General features: G+C 30.4%; 3 protein-coding genes across 4 annotated transcripts; 1 reads left to right on the top strand and 2 right to left on the bottom strand.

Annotated features, from left to right (window-relative positions):
• Positions 1-564: 564 nt before the first annotated feature.
• Positions 565-2,540, bottom strand: LOC111295643 (uncharacterized). The gene has a single exon (XM_022889222.2). It carries the CDS (start codon positions 1,069-1,071, stop codon positions 745-747), a length of 327 nt encoding a protein of 108 aa, XP_022744957.2. The 5' UTR covers positions 1,072-2,540; the 3' UTR covers positions 565-744.
• Positions 2,541-3,441: 901 nt separating this feature from the next.
• LOC111294408 (uncharacterized) lies at positions 3,442-6,256 on the top strand. 2 transcript variants are annotated; one of them, XM_022887702.2, is made up of 3 exons: positions 3,442-3,592; positions 5,592-5,692; positions 5,777-6,256. In XM_022887702.2, the coding sequence occupies exons 2-3, from the start codon at positions 5,599-5,601 to the stop codon at positions 5,923-5,925; spliced, it is 243 nt and encodes an 80-aa protein (XP_022743437.1). In that variant the 5' UTR covers positions 3,442-3,592; positions 5,592-5,598; the 3' UTR covers positions 5,926-6,256. The 2 variants fall into 2 exon arrangements, with proteins under 2 accessions (XP_022743437.1, XP_022743436.2); XM_022887701.2 differs by having other exon boundaries at positions 3,530-3,596.
• A 1,154-nt stretch (positions 6,257-7,410) lies between these two features.
• Positions 7,411-11,099, bottom strand: LOC111295574 (leucine-rich repeat receptor-like tyrosine-protein kinase PXC3). Its single transcript, XM_022889111.2, has 2 exons — positions 8,261-11,099; positions 7,411-8,133 (listed from the first exon to the last, which is right to left on the bottom strand). The coding sequence occupies exons 1-2, from the start codon at positions 10,599-10,601 to the stop codon at positions 7,808-7,810; spliced, it is 2,667 nt and encodes an 888-aa protein (XP_022744846.2). The 5' UTR covers positions 10,602-11,099; the 3' UTR covers positions 7,411-7,807.
• Positions 11,100-21,418: the final 10,319 nt, after the last annotated feature.

The raw sequence follows: 21,418 nt of genomic DNA, 5'->3' as shown, positions 1-21,418 counted from the left end.
CATTTTGGATGAAATGACATTGAGGTTTACACTTTCATCTTCTTCCCTAAAATTTTGGATATCTGAAGTTTTTAGCTATTAAAGAAGTCAAGAAAACTTTCAAACAAGTGCCTGTCAAACTTTCTCTATCTTTTTTTCCGAGGTTACTGTGCTTCTTTTATTGAAACATTGGATGAATCTAATCTATTGTGACAAAATTCCTGCTAAAAGTATTAAAGTGAATGTTAGAACCTATTATGTCTAAGTTGGTTGAACAATTTGATTTCTTTCCTAGACCAGAGGTGGCTTAAAGCATCGTATTCCTCACTTTCAGGTCCTGATGCACTTAATGTAGATTGCAAACTATATAAATGGAAATTAACCACGAAATATTCCGATAATAACAGGTTTTTTTTTTGCCAACCCCAGAGAAAAAAACTAGGGCCATAGGTCAGGTTGAATGACGATTGCATTCCTTTATGAAATGATGAATTGTGAAAGCCTATAAAAATGAAATGAAAACTGATTATCAGGTTTTGAACCAAAGTTAATAAAAGATAAAATGGAAGAGTGAAGAGAGAAGAAAAGTCTTTTTTTTTTTTTGAAAGGATGAAGATAAATCTCTTGAACATTCAGAGCTGTAGCATAATCATCAGTTAATGAGCTGTTATAATGTTCCCACTACAGTATCTCCACGACATACGATTTGAACTAATCAATAATCGCTTAAATTTGCATCAAAGCATTTCATATACGTGCGCATCTTCATTTCTTTTTCTCTTCTGTTGCTGGCTTTGATTCTTCTGGGCGAGGTGGAGCTGCAGCAGGGATTCCACCTTCAATGCAACTTCTACACTTCTTTTCTATCCATCCTTCTATGTCATTCTCCCCATTTCCACCAAAATGCCTTCCACCAAATAGCCGAGCAATGATCCCTGCAGTAAAACCTATGATAGTGATCACAGCCAGCGCTACAATCAGAGTTTCGATTGATCGAAGTGAATAGTGATTTGGTTCCCCCACTGTAGTTGGTGCCTCAACTACTGTTACAAATTGATCCTGTAACTTTGCTTCCTTAGCTCCTATGACCATGAAATTGAACTAGATGCTCATAAACTTCTGTTTTTATTTTGATACTGTATAATGGAATAGGACCGAATCGAAAAAAATGCAAAAGAGAGAGAGAGTCCGAGCAACTATAATATTTGATTTGGCATTACACAAGCACTACAAAGAAAAAGCCTGCAGACAAGTGAGTAGTGGAAAATCAAGGACAGAGAGTTGGGTATTGAGACTTGAGAGTAAAAGAAGAGTGAAAAAGTGAGCAGAATATGAAACTAAGACAGCAAAGGAGCATTCTATCAAGGTTTAGGATATGAAATGTGCGAAAGGAAACTGGGATGGGGGAAGAAGGCAGTGGAACTTCAAGTGTGCATGATGCATTGGGTTAAACAATATGGAGAGGAGGAGGGGGAGCACTTTCCTTTGGTGGGTGAAAGAGAAAGCACTAATTTTCAAGGGTGGGAAAAACAGAAATATGATTCCAGAGTTCCAGCCTTAGTTTGGGTTACATTGGATCTTCTTTGGTTCGGTGTGATTATTTGTCATCCAGCTTTTGATTACTTTATCTACTTTGCATATTCTATTTAAATTGGGGAGGTTTTTGAGGTGTAAAACAGGATTGCCTGCTAAAAGTAAATAATTAAGCTAAAAAAAAAAGTTAGAAGGGCACTTCAAACCATGTCAGTGGTGTCTTGAATTTATCCGGACCTTGTATTCCACCCAAGAAAAATATCGTTTAATTTTCTTTTACCAATTAGTCCGTATTAATATCACATGTTAATGTCAATTAACGTGACTTCCCAGATGAAATGTATTTTGTCTCTTGTAGAAGTAAGAACTTGACGATATTGTTCCCTATGTGGCTATCATAGTCTCTCTCCAGTCTCCCCCTGCCCCTGAGGCCCTGACCAGCTGGTTTTTTGTCAATTTGCAGAAGATATTGACAGGCATGAATCAGCTAAAACAGTGACTAGACCGATGTGACCTTATTTTAGTGACCCTTCAAACGGCAAGCACTTGAGGCCTGAGCACACCATGTGTTAATGGCAGCCGACAGAGTGGGAGAGAGAGATTTGGAAATAGTGATTGCGATTTGCCTATACATGCATGTTTTACATAAAAGAAAACATCAATAATGGATCACCCTGGAGAATAAATTTTTAGAAACAAAATACCATATTTCGCCATCACAATAAATACTCTTAGCTGTCTCAGTTGCAGTTCAAGAATGCTAAACAAATTCCCAGATCTTCGAAAGCATTGCAGCGTTGAAGATTGTAAACAGATTTTGACATCTTGCCTTTCACTTGCGATCGTTGCCACCTGGCTGCTCCCCTCATCGATTGCTCCCTTCCTTCGCCTTTTTATCCAATCTGTTGGAGCTTGGTTTAGCTTGACTTTATTGCATTTGATTTCTTCCTCCTTTTTCCTAGAAAAGAAAAAGAAGATTCTTTGGTAAATGAAATTGGGTCCTTTAAGATTTCCCAGGTTAGCTTTGATATGTTGTTTTTATTGGAGCCATTGCAGTTTTATACTTTAGATTTATATCGGGGAATGTCCCTGTTTGTTTCCTATGGACCCTGTGTGAAAATATATATATATATATATATATATATATATATCCAAACGAACTTAAAATTTGCCACTTTCATTAAAAAAATAAAAAAAAGAAACTGCATCTAATGTACATTGAGAATTATACATTCTACTGGCTATAGATTGACCAAAACCGGCAATAAGTCTCACTACCATTGGTTCAGAATCGAATGTATTAATTTTCAATTATAAGCAATTATGATCATTTGTTTGCTAAGATAATAATTTGAGAACTATATTGCTCATGCATTGCAGCTCTGCCTGTTAAACTACTTGACTGCAGCAAGTGTAGAAAAGAAGAATCAAAACGCAACCGAGCTCCTGCAACATCTTCATCTAATCTAAGTGGGCTACAAGCTTTCTGAATGCCCTCGTAGAGCATGTCGAGAGGGATCATGGTGGCACTTCGAAAGCTTAAAAAGGTTTGGCTGCAAATTGTGAAGAGCATACTACTGGAGAAGTGATTGTATCATCTTGAATTGCATCCATTTTTTACCTTTAAATTAAATGCCAACCCGCTTTTCAGAACACAAGTTCCGGTCCAATGATTTTTCAACATTCGATTTATTAGTTTCATGTAACAATTTAAACTTTTAAAAATTATATGTGGCTTAAAGTTTAGGGACCCAATTTATTATATTGAATGTAATAGATTATTGTAATGGTAATTGTATTAAAAAAATTCTTAATTCAAATTTTCAAAAGAAAAATTAATTCACTTAAATAATAGTGGTCTTCCAAAAAGTATTTTTATCTAAATTATATTACAGCCATCTTGAACCGTCGGATTGAAAGAAAAAGAATGTGGCCGTCAGATGTAAATGGCTATTCAAAAAAAAAAAAAAACACCTCCGTTTACAAAACAATTGCTCACCGGATTTTCCTATTACAGGCAGCTTCTGTCCCTTGGCTTCGAGCTTTTTTCTTCTTCTTAACCAGAGACCCGGCAAGCCAGGTAGGTACGACCCGATCATCTTAACGGTTATAAAACCTTTTTTGGGCCAGTTAATTCAATTTTTAGTTTATTATTAAAAAATAAAAATGGTTGCTTGTTTGTTTTATTTATTGATTTGGCATAAATGTTTTGCTTTTTATCATTTGGGTTTGCATGGATTTGATTAAGATTGGATTGGATAAGATCTGAAGAGTAATAGTTTCATGGGTTGAATTTTATTGTTGTTATGTCCAAGATTTCATTTTGAAAGATGGGTTTTTTTTGGTTTCTTGTTTTGGTTTCCCTTAGAAAAAAAGGGAAGCAGAAATGGGATGTTTTAGGATTGGCTAGGAAATTAGGGTTTTATGGGCAGTTCTTAAGGTTTTTTATTCATGAGGAAACAGAGGGAATTGAATTTTCCTGATAAAACAGGAGGTCGGTAAGTAGGAGCCAGTTGCACGGCTAGAATTGATTGGATCACACAATTTAGAGAGCAATTATGCTGGAAATTCTTTCGTAATAAGTTCTTAAACGATCCCAGTCCGGTAATAGGTAACACTCTAGTTGGATAAGGGCTTCCATGTATGTTTTGACTTAAACTAGGAAACTATCTAAGTGAAAACATTATAGTTTTTCAATTTCCAGCAAATGAGAACTAATACATTATAAAACAGAAAATAAAGTAAGACCCTAGAACTTTAACTTGAAGACTTGTAAAACTATGACTCAAATAGAACTAACAAATGCTTACTCAAGCTCCCAACCAAGCCTATCATCATGGGGCGTGTGCCTTTACAACTAACCCTATAATGCCTTCTGAACACTACTAGAGGCTGCTGTTAGTCTGCTTCTTGACGGGGTAACACAACTATATTTGCAAGGATTCATATTAATGGGTTTTTTTTTTTTTTTTGTGAGAAAACAAATTGCTGAAGTTAACCAGAATTGGATTGGAGGATTTGTAGTTTACCTTATAACATAGAACCCTTTCCGAATTTGTGTTTTCTGTTTCATAAGTTAGGCTTATAGGTTAGTTGCAATAGCCTTCAAATATGGTATGTGGAATTAGTAATAGAAGATTATATTCAGTATGGATAAGATAGACCTAGTCTTCCATTCTTTAGAGGTTATCCTAATGGTTTTGTTTGTTGGTAAGTTATGTTGTGATAAGTTATTTTTCATAAGTTCTTGGGCTGGTTAAAACCTTTTATCGTCAGTTGTGTGCATAAAACTTGGCTAAGCTAGTCAATCGTTAGCTACCACTTAAATTTAATTCTGAAGGTAGTAAATTAAGACTATAGAATAGGGTACCTAATACTTATAGTCCCTTTTCTTAACAACTCTTTATGGTGATTATTCTGAAGTTCTTTGTAATAGCCTTTTAGCAGATACTGGAGAGGATTTTCTTTCACATTATGTTAGAATAGGGTAGTTATTGATTGAAAAGGAAAAAACAAAAAAGAAAAACAGAGAAGAGGGGTATAGAGTAGAATGGTAACTCTGAGACAATATATACTATTGGAACATAAATAAAATTCTGAAATCCTGAATAATGTTTTAAATTGCCACTTATTTGACACGTGTCATTTTGAGGTGCTATGTTGCACATGTGGTAAGTCTTAGAATATGAATCTAATTCATTATTTTTTATCCTGTACGAGAGAGAACTAAACTGTACCACTTGAGGCCTTTAGTACCGTGCTAGGCATGTACATGTATTATGGTAGGTCATTAGAATTTCTGCACTTTTATTTTTCCATATATGGAGAAATACATAGGCCAAGAATATATTATCTGGTTTCTTTCCTAATTTTGTGATTAGTAAGTGCTTTTTCTTTTTCACTTTCTTTTTTTGACAATAGTGCTGTTACATACAAATTCTGCTCGTATTCTGGTTCTCTGCCTGGTTGCCTGCCCACCTAATTGTTCTTTCAAACTGGTGCTTTGAAATTCATTATTGTCACATGGAATTTTTATCTCATTTTTGTCATGACCAAGGCTTCTTGTCTTACTATTGCAGCTTGAAAATGGCAGCGAAGTACATAATTGTTTCTATTTTGGGATCATTTGCTATTGCTTATGTGTCTGATCAGCTTGTTGCCGAAAAGAAGATTTTTGGAGGTAAGTTGCTGTTGTACTTTTTGAAGCTTTTGTTATTGACTATTGCAGAGGTTTAATAACTGCTGTCTCTCCTCTTCAACTCAGGGACTACACCTCACACTGTTTCAAACAAGGAATGGTGGGAAGAAACTGACAAGAAATTTCAGGCTTGGCCCCGCACTGCTGGTCCACCGGTGGTGATGAATCCCATCAGCCGCCAGAATTTCGTTGTTAAGCCTGGTCCTGAATCTTGAAGACCTTACTTTTGCTTCTTTTGGTTTCAGTTTGAATTGCTATTCCCTGTGAAAAAATTGTGGTGCTAGACTTTATTTAGTCTGGCTTTGCATTCAGAGTCATTCTTAGTTCAGAAAACTGTTTTTGTTCCTTTTTTTCATTCCAAACTCAATTTGGCCAAAGGAGTGTTAGAGGATGATATCACTCTTACTAGATCTCAATGAATTTTTGTGAAGCAATACCAAACTGCTCTTTTGTATATTCCAGGATTCATCAAGTATTGACACCTGATAAATTTTACGTATGATGTGAATTGCTAGCCAATAGTGAAGGGCTCATTATTCTCATGTATCATATATATATATATATATATATATATATATATATAATAAAAAAGATACAAGTGTGATAGTATAAGAAGTAAAAAATTAAGAGTGAAAAAAGAACCCTGAGAGATCCTGGAATATGAGTACTAGTTAATAATTATCAAGGAACTAAGAAAATGAAATTTCTGATTGGTAGTAAAATATTGGTAGTAAAATTAACAACAATAAATTAAGCTGAAATTATCTGAATATAATATATTATATATGTATGCACCAACAAACTTTTTTTTTTTGGCGGGTTAGAATCACGTTCACATGCCCTCCTCAATGTTCTCGGTCACTGGGTCAAGATGCTGAAGGCCCAACATATTAATTATGGTATTATGTTTATAGCTTTCCAAGGTTGGTCGGTATGGCTTCTCAAGTTCAACTTTTGTGATTGAAGTCCGGGAAGACAATGCCCGTTGATCAGTGCATCAACAGTACAACAGTTATCTTTGATTCTAAAACAAACCAACAAATAACACTGTTGCTTTTGAACTTCGGCGAGCTAGCTCCGGGACATTAGTAGAGGAGTCAAACTTAATTCTGGCATTGCATACTTTGTTTTCTGTTTCTCGGCACCCGTCTTTTTCCTCGTGCACGATCTACTGCAGTTGCACTGTATGCTTCAAATTCCTTCCTTTTTCTTGTGATTAGTCTGATACCCCTCATGGACACAGATCGATTTTGTTGGAAAGATGAGTATCGACCCTCTTTGCTTCATAGTAACCTGGACAATCGGACAGCTGACCTGTTTATTGTCATTTACTATTTATATGATATTTGATGAATTGGTTTGTTGAACTTCACATTGACTTTCATGGGCATCAGCTGATTAAATTGCCACTTACCATTTGAATATTACAAATGATATTTACGATGCGCAAATAGCACAGATGCAGATGTGAGGTTTTGCGAAAGGAAATTGAAAAAGATCATATCCTGGGCCACCATAATCCGACCTAAATATGCGTTTCCCATTTTCCATTTCTCATCTGATCCGGCGGAGAAAAGCAATCAAAATTTTGCGCAATGCAATATTCAATATGCCGAAAAGAACAGTTCGGCATGCATTGCATACTAAAGATGGGAGAAAACCATAATAGACGTGATAGGAGATGTTAATGAGGAATTAGATTTGATATTTTAGTATACCAACGAAAATTCATTAAAGAAGAAAACCATATAACCATATCTAACACAAGTTTGGAAAGAAAAAGCTTTGATATTACATTTGTAGGCATCTTATGCAATTTAACTCTACCTTCTTTTTGATTGAGCCCCTCGCAATAACCAAGGATCCTGTCTGCTTCAGACTTAGATTACAAAGTGTTTTTACCCTTAAAGATGCCTACCCAAACCAAGCAGAGCTTTGATCCAAGAACACTTACCTCACTGACTCCCACTACAGTTTTTAAAACAATTTCTCAAAATGGAGTTGAACATAAAAATTCAAGCCCCCATAAAGATTTCGCATCCAACAGAACCTTGCTAAATGGTTCAGAAAGCAAAGATCTCATTTAATAATTGTCGATCAATTTTGCCTTATTTCTTGAAGCATTTCCAATACCTTCTTCATCTTTGGTCGTTTGGCAGGTGTGTTGTCGGTGCAGAGTAAAGCCACCTTCAAAGCTGCAAGCATTTCTCTCCTCCAACCAAAGGAAACAGTGCTAAGCCTTGCATCAAGTATCTGCTCAGGCGTTTCCCCTCTCGCTGGTGCACCATGAACCCATTTCACCAAGTCTACTCCTTCACCAAAATCCTCATCAACTGGAAATCGGGTGGTGAGGATCTCAAGCAACACAACCCCGTAGCTATAGACATTTCCTGGTGCAGTGACTTGCATTGTATATGCATATTCTGGATGAAAGCCAGAGAAAACCAAATAAATAAAAATTAAAAGGATTAAGCAATATGGTGACAAGGAAGAACATCAACAGATTAGGTAAATCTTAAACCATATAATATGGTGAGTAATGTTAATTACCTGGGGGGATATAGCCAAAGGAGCCAGCAACAGCACTGATACTTGCAGTACCTTTGGATGGATCTAAGAGTTTTGATATTTCTATCTCCCCAACCAATGGCTTAAAGTCTGCATCTAAAAGTACATTAACCGAAGAGATATCAAGATGGATAACTGCCACATGATGAAGGAAAGCCAATCCTTCTGCTACTCCAATGGCAATTGATAGTCTTGTGGGCCAGTCAGGCTGATATTCTGACTGCTTTGAGGACTCATGAAGAAGTTGAGCTAGTGTGCCATTGGGCAAATATTGATGCAACAGAAGAGCAACATCTTCATAGATGACAAAACCAATAGGTCGTAAAAGATTTTCATGATAGAGCTTGCTTAGTCGTTCAAGCTCCCTAATCATCTTGTTTTGATGAAGAATTATGGTTCTGTCCATTGACTTCAGTCTCTTCACTGACAAAACCAATCCAGAAGGCATGACTGCCTTGTAAATGGTGCTGAAAGTCCCATTGTTGATTTTATTTGAATCCTTTAAAGTGGCTTTGATTACAGCATCGAGATCCACAGCCTGCCTGAGATTCTCGACAAACACATTCCCTGCTATTATTGTTGGTAGGCTACTGGTTCGTTCATCTACAATGCCTATAGTTTTTGCTGCCTTTTCTTGCCTCTCCCTCACCATAAAGAGCAGAACCACTACAGAGACTGATACAAAAACCGCAAGTCCTGAACCAATAACAGCTACTATAATCCTGTAAGAAACCCTATGGTGGTAGTTTGCCTGGTCAGAAGCGATAGAGTTTGAACATAAGAAGCTCAATGGCTCCCCACAGAGCCTTTTGTTCCCTTGAAAGCTTGAATTTGGACTCTTCTGGAATGGCACATATGTGGGTATTGGCCCAGCGAGCAGATTATTTGAGAAATTGACCTCTATCAAGCTCAACATGCCCTTAAACGCTGGTGGAATATTACCAGTAAGCTGGTTACTGGAGACATCCAGAGAAACCAACTTGTCTAGTTTCCCTAATTCTGAGGGCAATTGACCATGAAGATGATTGAAGCTCAAATTTAAAGCTATCTGCAAGTTACGAATATGACCAATCTCCGGAGGGATACTTCCAGTCAAATAGTTGCTGCCAATTTGCAATTCAAGCAGTTTCACACAGTTTCCAATCTCATGAGGTATTTCCCCTTTGATTGAATTCTCACCCAAGAGCAAGTACTGCATTCTTGTCATATTGCAAATTTCATTTGGTATAGTACCATTAAATCTATTGTTGCTTAAATCAAGCTTGTTAAGATTCTTGCACCCAAGAATGGATCTTGGAATATCTCCAAACAGACTGTTTCCAGAAAGTATCAACTCTTGAAGATTCATAAGTTGTCCCATCTCGGGAGGAATTATTCCAGTAAATCCATTATAGGCCAAATTAAGGAGTGTAAGATTAGTACACTGAGCAAACTCCGAAACAATTTCACCTGATAGATTGTTACTATCAGCTTCAAAGTATGTGAGGCTACTAACGTTTCCAATTGTCCTGGGAATGACACCAACAAGTTTGTTATTCCCAATTCGAATGCTAGAAAGGCCTCTGCAATTACCAATTGCTTCAGGAAGATCACCAGTGAGTCCGTTCTGGGTGAGAACCAAAACTTCCAGCTTCCCCATGGAAAAGATACTCTTCGGTATTGGCCCATCTAACTGGTTTGAATGAAGGTTCAGCAATTTAAGTTCAGAAACCAAGCCTAGATTATCAGGAATCTTACCACCTAATTGGTTCTCATAGGCTGTGAAAACTCTCAAATTGGTCAAATGGCCCAGCCAACGTGGAATAGAACCACTCAATCTATTGCTAGAAATCTGAAAATCCTGCAACTTTTCTAGCCCCTGAAATTCTTGAGGTATCTCTCCTACAAGTAAGTTGTTTGACAAGTTTAATGATCTAAGGCTTCTAAGACCACCCAACTCCACTGGAATAGAACTTTCAAACTTGTTCAATGACAAATCCAGATATTCAAGCTCAGATAAATTCCCAAAAGCTGAAGGAATTGGTCCATTGAAGTTATTATAAGAAAGGTCAAGCTGCTTCAATGATTTAAGATTAGAGATTAGAGTAACATTACCTCTAAGCATACGCCTAGAAAGATCAAGTCTTTCAACAAAGGAATGGTTCAAGCCACAACGAATGCCTTCCCAGTTGCAGTAGCCTGTTTTGTTGTCACCCCAACCTGCTACACCTCCCAGCTCTTTGTTAATGGCTAACAATGTAGCTTGGTCATTGAGCTGAGCATCCACAAGAAATGATTTTGATAGAAACCCAACTAGCAAAAATGACAAGTACAAAAATGCCATTATTTGGGCTTATCTTTTATTTCACAGCCAACTCTTCTTTAATACGAAAACTCAATAACATCACTTCCTGATTAAATCCCACTTTACTTTTCAATGATTCCTTTATTGGAGCTGAAGACAGCAACTTTGTTATTGATCTAAGCATCACAGTTTACAAAAAATGGAGAATACCCAGAGATTGAAAACCCAAAGAAGGACAAACCTTCACAAGATATCCCATTAGAGATATTGTCAGAACTTAGCAGTGAAGAAGCAAGCAACACCATAGTTTGAGGAAAAGGAAGGAATCCCGAGAATGATTTCAGTGAGAGAGAAAGCAAAAACAAGAAAAAAGAAACAAAAGAGTTAAGAGTTAGTATCATAGAACATGCGGTGAAAGAGGAGACGAAGTGTTGCAGGGCATGCTGCTTAGATCAAAGATGATGATCAGGTTTTTTTTTTTTTTCAGAAACATAACATGGCAAAAGCAAAGTGAAGGGAATGGAGAGCAGCAACAGGGCAGACGATGTACAATGTTTGGGGACAGGTGTTTTTGGAGAGAGATTTGTGGGTCTGAAAAAGAAAAGAATTCTTTGTCACGAAACCCTCTTTTTCATGAGAAATGGGCAGCGACGAGTGATTGAAGGCTGCAATGCATCAAACTCTGTCTCTCTGAGTGTGGGAGACTGAAAGCTGAAAAGTGTCAGGGGACATGACATGATACTGTCAAGGATATTTATTAGGGCAAGTAATAATTTTTTTTCTTCTTTTTACGGAAGCATCACAATTGTGAATTTGAACGACAGAAAAAAAGTAAATTGAATATTTGGTCACGGAATCTTGAAAAGGTCATCTTTAAAATAATTCAAAAAACTTTTATTTTAAAATTATTTTATATTTAAATTTACTTATTTAGTTAAAAAAATACACATATATTAATTTTTAAATAATTATCATAATTTCTTTGATATATATATATAATAAAAATTTTTTATTAATTTTTAATTAATAATAAATACTCAAACAACAAACAATGCCATTAATAATAAATAAAGACATATTTTATTTGATTGTTATTTTTATTTATGAAATATCATCAATAAAAAAATATTAAAAATTATTTAAGGTGTTTTTTTATTGGAAAACACCTTAAATAATCTCTTTAATTTTTTTTTAAAAATTATTTAAAGTATTTTTAATAAAAAATGTCTTAAATAAATGATATTTAAAAAATATAAAAAGATTATTTAAGGTATTTTTTTATCAAAAATACCTTTAATAATCTCTAATATTTTTTAAAAGAGATTATTTAAGATATTTATGACTAAAAATATCTTAAATAATCATTTTCATTACTTATAAGATTTAAGAGATAAAATATTAAAAAATTATAATAGTTCAGCTAATTAGAGCATATGACTTTTAATTATAAAGTTATAGGTTCAATCTTTCATTTTATTTTTTTAATGTTTTTAAAAGAATTATTTAAGATATTTTTTTATCAAAAACACTTTAAATAATACTTTTCAAATTATTTAAGGTGTTTTTGATAAAAAAATACTTTAAATAATCAATTTCATTACTTATAAGATTTAAAAAATAAAATATAAAAAATAGAGTAATTAATTCGTTAGAGTATATGGTTATTAACCATAAAGATATATGTTTGACTTTTCTCTCTAACGTTTATTTTTTGATATTATTTATAAATTTTTTTTAGATTATTTAAGATATTTTCTAGTCAAAAACATTTTAAATAATGGTGATCAATTTTTTTAGGGATTATTTAAATTGCTTTTGGTTAGAAAACGTCTTAAATAATTTTTTATAAAAAATTGAATAATACTATTAAATAAGATTATTTAAGATATTTTCTAGCAAAAAATACCTTAATAATAAAAAAATAAACAGATTACTTAAAGCATTTCTAACTAGAAAATGCCTTAAATAATATCCAAAAAGATTTGAACAAGATTATTTGAGATGTTTTTTATGTCAAACGTTATTAATTACAATATAAAATAATTTTTTTAATAATAAAAACCTACAACTGACTTATAGTAACTTCTAAACATACTTTTTAAAATGGTAATAATTATTTTATAATTTTTTTAATTAAGTCAAATTTAGAAATAATATAACTTTTTTCTCTAGAATCATAGAATACCACAATAAGATGTGAGTTTTTAATTATGAGATTTTTGGTACTATTGATAATTTGTCATTTTTTCCTGAAACCGAATTAGCTTGAACAAAACGTTAAATTCAAATACCCACTAATAAAATTCTAAGAAAAAATACATAGATTTATCTGAACTAAACGTCCCTTTAATATATATGGATGTTACAAATAAAACAATTAAATGATTTTTTAAAATAAGATTAATTAAGTAACAATTTAAAAATAACCGTTTATAAAAAAAACTAATTAACAAGTAACAAAAAAAGAAAACAATTAGAAATTAGAATTATAATAAGTATAATAAATATTTATTATAGAATTATAAATTTATAATATTTGAATTGGTATTGCTTTCTTTTAACATTATTTTCAACAAAATGTGATGAGTTTGATTTTTTGTTATTTTATTATATATACTTTATAACAAAAAATTTTATAAGCAAACAAAAAGTGAAAAATAAAAAAGATTTTTTAAATATCAAGTTCATACTGTAAATTTGACCTCCATTAACTTATTTTATATTTTATTTATTTTATTTTTTTTAATATAATTAAAATATAAAATATTTTATATTAATATTTTAAAGATAATATAAAATTAAATAAAAATAATTTTTATTAATAAAATAATTGAACAAGTTAAAACCAAAAGGTTTTAAAAAATTATTATTCATTTAAAAAGAAACAAAGTTGTACATAAATTAACAATTACATAATTTACTAATAAAATATTATATTTTTAATTTTAATTATCATAATTTAAATTCTAACAACTTTAATTATATAAAAAAAATTGTACATAACCTAAGATTCCCCACTTCATAAATAGTCCATTACATATTCTCTTATGATATGCGTAACTCCAAGTGGACATTATATTACGTTTAAATTTTCTGTCAAGACCTATTATATCATAAATTAGGGCTCAACTTTCACTTAAAAAAAAAAAAGAACTATAGTTAATTTGGGGAAAATTTTTTTGAATTAATTTTAACAGACACTTTCGGTATGTACGACTAGTGTTATCTATTGTATTTCAAGATTTAAACTCGATATTTTAAATTGGATTATCAAATTTTAACAGCTAAAATATTCTCTTTTAAGTTAAGAAAAATGGAAATTTCTGCTTAGATTGCCCTGATTAAAATCACAACGGCAAAATGTGTAAAAAATGCAAAGATTGTTACAGAACTTCTGGGATCTGCTTTTTCTGAGCATTGGTTTGTGTCGTTGAAGGGCCTAAAAAGGGTCCTAATCACCAAAGTAACATGAAATGATTACAGACATGTTGGTTTCATTTTATTATAGACATCGGACCAAATCTACTGTTTATTAGTCTAAATCTGTCTCCCTTGCTTATCTGTAAGCTCATCAATTGTCGTTCGGTAGAGAAGAACTCAGCCTTTTTTTTTATGAGAAAAATTTCATAGAATTTCTACTTTCAAGTAAATTGCTGTATAAATTGTGCTGTGAGAAAATGATGTGAAGATGACAGGGCTGTCAAACTAAAAAGGTTGGACAACCCACTTGTCCAAAACTGGTAGTTAAAATTTTAAATCTCTTAGTCCTGTAACTCTATAAAAGCTATTAGTACAATATTTTATGTCTGGTGTTTCTAATATTTTCAAAGCACCTTTGGGAAAGCACACTTTGTCCTTTAATTGCTCTTTCAATCACCCACCCTCTCCATTAATTAAACATTCCTATGTTAGCATTTAACAGTATGTTTTTCTAACACATTTGTTCACTAAAACCAATCATAGTCAAATATAAAGAAAAAATCCATCGTGTTCGAAAGCGTTCGAATTGTTATAATATTAAACTCAAGTTTCAATATCATTTGAAGTTTAAATTTTAAATTTTAAAATTTGAATTAAATTTAATTTTTTAATTTAAATTTATTTAAAATAAAAATTTAATTACTTAAATTTATTTAATTAATATATAAAATAAATTTAATTATTATATTTGATAAAAAATTGATTATTTATATTTAAATTTAAGTTTGAGTTCAAAATATTTTATTAATTAAAATAATAAAAAGATATTAAAATATAAAAATTCAATTACGCTCTTGAGTTACTTAAATCAAATATAAAAATACTCGAACTCGATTCAATTGATAAATCAAATTACTTGAGTTCAAATTTAATTCGATAATAATCGAATCGAATTAAATTTTATTCAAATGAAACTAAAATAACTTATGAATATTAATATATCATTTACATTCTTAATCAAAATTGTGATCATGAGTGGTTTATTTTCTATTTAATTACCAAAGGAAACCAAAAAAAAAAAAAAAAACATGCACACACAAATTTATTTATTAGTGACTGGATTTGGTGCTGAGGAATAGTGGGATTTGCAACTTAAGCCACTTCATTTAACAGCTTTTAAGTTTTATTTTATTTTAAAAGAAAGTAAAGTATATTTAACGGCGAAATAAAACAAATTCTCATTATATTATAATTATATTTTAAAAATATAATTATAAAATAATATCACAATGCAATAAAAATTATTTTTAGTGTATTGCTAAATGATTTATTCTATTGTTTGTATAGGAAACATAAATAAGATTAATGGAGATCTTAGTCCAATCAAATTCAAAGTGGTATTAGTGGTTACTTCATGATTTTTTTTTATTCTTTTAACTTTAATTTTTTTTATTTGAAAAAATTTTTAATTTTATTTTTCATTTAACAAATTAAGTAAAATAGAATTGAGTTAAGTTTTAGCTATTCTCTCCATTGATTTCATCATTTTCACATTAAATCCAAAAACTTTATCCAAAATTCCAAAACTCGATATTACAGTTTTGAGTTGCATTTAGTCAAAAGAAAATGCCACACAGATCAATACGTGACTGACAACATTAAAAACTTAATTCTCAACGAAGATTGAACCAATAAGCAGAACCATATTCATCCCATTGCTCAAAACCTACCCCCTTTCACTAGTTAAAAAAAATCATGTTTAATATTAATAGTTATAGATGTCTAGAATATTAAAACCACTACAAAAACAGTCAAATTAATAGCAATAGGTAGATAGGTAGCTTGCTTGGAAGCTGTTTTCAGTCAAAGTGTTTATTCGAACGAGTGATAATATTGATTTTGATAAAATTAAAATTAATAATAAAATTATAATAATTAAAAAAATATTATAATTATGATTAAAAAAATTTGCAAAAAATAATATTAAATAATTTTAAATAAAATTAATATTTAAATTTAATTGATAATATAATTAAATTCACCACACTAAAATATACAATGAAATTCAATACTCCACTTGGCTCCTTGTTTGTTGCTTTGTGAATTATTGATGAGCTAATGTCTCCTAGAGCTTGAAACCCTCTTCCCCTTCTCCTCCCAAAATAAATTTTAAAAAGTAAAGCCTAGATGAATTGTTTCGTATTCCCAAAAATGGGTTCTTAGTTGTGGCATCTCTAGACAAGCAGGGACATGATTTTGTCTATTTGACAACAAGTTGACCCACCACCTAATATAAAGATCATAGATATATTATTACGTAGAGAAAAGAATGTCACAAACATTAAAAATTATTTCTAAAAAAATCTTATTCCACAAGTCTAGCAAAGCCAAAGACAACATCATATACTCCTTGAAATCTTTTTCCTCTATTTATTGAGATGTGTTCAATAACTATCTAAATATTAGTTCAAATGTGAAAACAAAGAGCCATCCGTTGCAATTTAATACCAATTTTCAAATGCATAACTATGATTATTAGTAACTTTATGAGTTCCTTTTTTACTTACTTTTCCACATAATCACAAGATTTATCAAAATTAAGTAATCATAAAACACATTTTCGGCCGGAAATTGTGCATGATTCAAGGGGTTTTTAATTAACACGTGGAATGCAATTATGTAGGGGCAATGCCATGGTGCTACCACACCATAATTAACTAGTTCAATGATTTTCTTTAACAATAAATTAGCTTTACCAATTTTTTCTCTTTTTTTTTTTTTTAATCTCTGGACTACTAACTTCAAGATTAATACATTTTGATAAATTTAAGATGAAAAAAGTTTCTTTAATTTAGGTTTGCTTTTTATAAAAATGACATTAATAACACAATGATAATCCTTCCATCACACATGTAAATCATATGATTGAGTGAAATCATAGTTCACGATTATTATTTATTTAATTAAATTTGAAATGGATATGATTTATGATTGGAGAGAATGTATCCTAATTTTTTGTTAAAAAATCTAAACTTTAATATTTTTTTAAATTAAAAAAATTTGGCAAGATTTATGACAAGATAAAAATTATTTTTTTGGTATAATGGTGTGATTATTAGAGTAGCTATAAAGTCAAGAAGAATCAATAGAGAGTAATGATGGCATCGTTTCTATTATATTTGACTACTCATGAAACAAAGGCCCTTTGAAATGCCCGCTTGTAAAGGGGATGTCTCCAACTAAGCAAAGCTTTTAATCAAGAAAAAAAATTTCTTTTTAAGCAATAAATTATTAATTATACAAAATGTTTATTACTATATTCTATTCGTACTTGCTTGCTGCTTTCAGCACTTTGCTTTCAAGGTAAGCCTCCGAGCAATCAACGACATGAATCATGAATGAATAGTAGTGTTGAATTTTACTTTTACTTTTTCTTTCTTACTAATTTGTTTGTTTTTGGGAGTTGAGAAGGTATGCTTTAATTTTATTTGAAAATAATAAAATTAAAAATTAAAAATATAATATAGTAATATAAATAAAATATAAAAATATAAATTAAAATTTTAATAATAATTATAAATAAATTTAATAAAATTTAAAACATATATTTATATTTATAAAAATTATAATATATAATTTTTATATAAAAATGAAACGAATATATAAATTTTAATACTGTAGAGAACAAATGTACTGCTCTGCTACCGGAATTTATGCGAATCAGTTGCGTAGGCTCGAGTGTTTCTATTAGGATTATAAACGCGCGAAAGAGGCAATCAACTATGAATGATTCAAACTCAATTGAATTTATTACAGGACATAATTTTTATTTAAGCTTGATCTAAACTAAACAAGTTGAGCTCTAATATTCATTGAGTTGAAAGCCGCAAGGGCGTTGTTATTGTATCATCATAAGCCCATTTAAAAGATGAAACAAAAAAGAAGAGTATCAATTTTAAGATTAGACTCTGTTTTGTTGAAATTGATTTTTAAAATTTATTTTTTAAAAAATAAAAAATAATTATTATTTGTATAAATTAATAAAAAATATTTTCTGTTATTTGATTATTTTTTGAAAATTTTTTTTCAAATAATAGTAATATAATTATTAAAATATTAAAAAATATTTATTATTAAAGTATATTAAAATTATTTATTATTAAAGTACATTAAATTTATTTATTATTAAAATTATTAATATTTAAGAAAAATTACATTTTAATAATAATATTTAATATTAAAATATTAAAATATTATATTAATATAAAAATATTTAAAATAAAACTATTTATTATTTTTATATTAATATTTAAAAATATTTAAAATAATATTACTATTCTTAAATTAATATTTTTATTAATATTAAGATAGTAATATTTATTATTAAATTATTATGCTATTAAAATATTTATATTTTATATTGAAAGTATATGTTATTAAATCATAACAAAAATCTTTTTATTTATATTTATTATTATAATAGTAATATAAATACCTTAATAAATAAAATATAAAATTATATTTTCTAAACTAAAAAATAATAAAAAATTATTAAAAATATTCATATTAAAAAAATAATATTATTATATTTATAGATACCTAATTTGGTCTAAGCCAAGATCAATTGGGCTTGAACCAAGGAGGCAAATTGACCCAATTTTTTATTTGGTTTATTTCTTATTATATTATTCTGAATTTTATTTTAATTATTTATCTTCTTATTTTAGAAGATAATGAAAAAAAAAAAAAGAGAAAAAGTTTTGCTGTGAATTTGAGGGTTGGTAGGATTGGAATTGGACTCAAGGATTGATAATCCTGAATCTCAGTCAAAGAATGAATTAGTATTGATCAAAAACTCTTTTGATCAATGCTTATAAATACATGCTTGAACACATAAAAAATACATACGTGAAAAACAAAAAAACAAAAGCAAAAAAAAGGTGTTTAGAAGAGCAGAAGTGGTTTTAGGATTTTTAGGAATTTTTTCAAAATTTTTGGTGATTTTTTTTGAAGAATTTCTAGAAAAATTTCAGATTTTGACGATTTTTTTGGTGAAACTTGAATTTTTTGACGTAATTTTTTAGTTTCCAATGTGTTTTTCTCAGTTTTCGGTGAAGCTTTAATCGAAATCTTGAGTTTTTAAAGAGATGAGGAGAGAAAAGAGGGGAAGAGAGAGAGAAAGAAGAAAGACATCTGAAAAAAAATGAAAGCTTTTGCCTTTTATATCACCCCAAAACGATGTTGTTTTTCGTTTAAAAAAATCCAAGATCCGCGCGTTTTGTCAGTAGGTGACCTAACTCGATCGCAACCTGGTCTATTGACTCGTGTCTAAGCCGAATCTCGCTACTGAGCCGAGTCGAGCCACATCCTTGAGCCGTGCCTGCCGACCATTTCCTGTGCCTGTAGTCGAGCCGCGTCGAACCCCCCAGCTGAGCCATTTCGTTATTTTGGTATTTTTTTTAATTTTTTTCTTTTATTTATGGTTTAGGTTGTTTTTAGTATTTTTGCATGATTTAGTTTAATAAAAATGAAATAAAAAAATAATAAAATTTGAGATTAAATATTAATTATCCAATGATGAAATTTATAAAAATTTTAAATGGTAAATTTCTATAAAATTCTTAAGTGAGAAATTTTGTTTAAATTTGTTCCAAATGATAAAATAATTTAGATAAAGTTCTAATAACAATAATTAATATTTATTTTCAAAACATAAAAATAAAAAAAATAAAAAATTGTGGTTGAAAATATTTGACAATTATCCAATGATATGATTCTTAACAAGTTTAAATGGTAAATTTTTTAAAAAATCTCTATATGAGAAATTCCTTTAAAGTTGTCTCAAATGATGAAAGAACTTAAATGAGATTTTAATAAAAAATAATTGTTATATTATTTTCTTCCCCCTCTAAAAAAAAGAAGAAGAAAAAAGAAAAAGAATTTTTAAATTGATCCAAATGGTGAAAAATTTAGAAATTCAAAAAAATAATAATAAATAAAGAGAATTTCTAAATAGTTAAAGATTCAAAATAAGAAAATAATTTTAATTTGGCCCAAATTGTGAAATAATTAGATATATTTTTGACAAAATAACAAAAAATCCTTCTGACGACGAACTCTTTTTAAGAAATCAAATGGAATTCCTGAATACTCTTGAGGTGAGAAAATATTTTTAACAATTCTACAAGATTGATGGAGAGTCTTAAGAATTATTTTTAATATTTAAACATTAAATTTTAAAACCATTAGAACCAAGACCTTATGATAAATTTAAAATAATATGGTACCATCCCATGTAGGGGTGCTATAATTTTTTTCCTATGTAACCGAACTCTCGAATCTTGTTTTGGTTAGTAGACCTGAACCTATTCTGTTAGGGATCGTTAGTTACGCTTAAGAGTTTCTTAAAAAGATAGATTCCTTAGGTGGCCAATCACACATAAAGTAAAAAAGATTAGTGGCGACTTCATTCATTTGTTAAGTCTAGCTATAGATTTACAGATCTATATGTTATAACAGTTTGGTGACTCCACTAGGGAAAGCCACAAAGAATCAAGCTATAAACTTTTAAATTTATCCAATTATTTGGTCTAATGGTTTAAAATTGTAATTATTTGTTCACTAACATTTTTCTTTTTTGTTTCTTGTTTGATTTATGAGGCTGATAATTATATGTTCTTTCACATATACTATCACATGCATTTACATTACATGAGCTATATATCCCAGCTTCGTTCCTCTTAGGAGGGAGTAAAGTACATATACTCTCGTGAGATGATAATTTTCGTAATGGCTAGCGAAATACTCTCATTTAAATTGAATTCTTTCTATTTATAGCCAGTGATGGGTGATGATTGGACTGCCTTATTAGTCTATGATAGACTATGATGTAAAGAACAATTTGGGAACCTTTAGTGGTCAAAATCTCCTAACCCTGCATATAGTTCAGTCCTAAGAGGCCAACCTTAGGATAGAGCCCTTTCTACTCATCAATAAATATCACCCAAAATAAGGACACAAGAAGGAACGGCTTGTATATTGCTTATCTAACCATTTCGTTTGTTTGGTTTTGTGCATCTGCATCATTTCCATATCATTTCATTCTATGCATCACTTTTATGCTTAGGTTTTAACATTATCATATCATTTCATTCTATGCATCATTTTCACGATCATGTTTTAACATTATCATTTGCATCATTCTCATATAGGAAATATTTGACACGTATCAGTTATTGATAAATCAGATCTCACACTTACATCCATAGAAAGCCAAATGCAACCAAAATCTACATTAGTCCATTATAAGTTTGCTCATCAATTGAAAATCAAGTCAGAAGAAAGTCAAAGAAAATAAGAAAATTGCTTGCCTGAAGGTTTTATCTCCTTATTGCCTGAAAGGGTTCATCTCGATCTTCAACAAAATGATCTAGCCA

The sequence above is a fragment of the Durio zibethinus genome, chromosome 14 (genome assembly GCF_047325235.1).
Source record: "Durio zibethinus cultivar Kanyao isolate XHJ-2024 chromosome 14, ASM4732523v1, whole genome shotgun sequence".
NCBI classification, from domain to species: Eukaryota; Viridiplantae; Streptophyta; class Magnoliopsida; order Malvales; family Malvaceae; genus Durio; species Durio zibethinus.
This window is presented reverse-complemented; position numbering and strand designations above follow the sequence as displayed.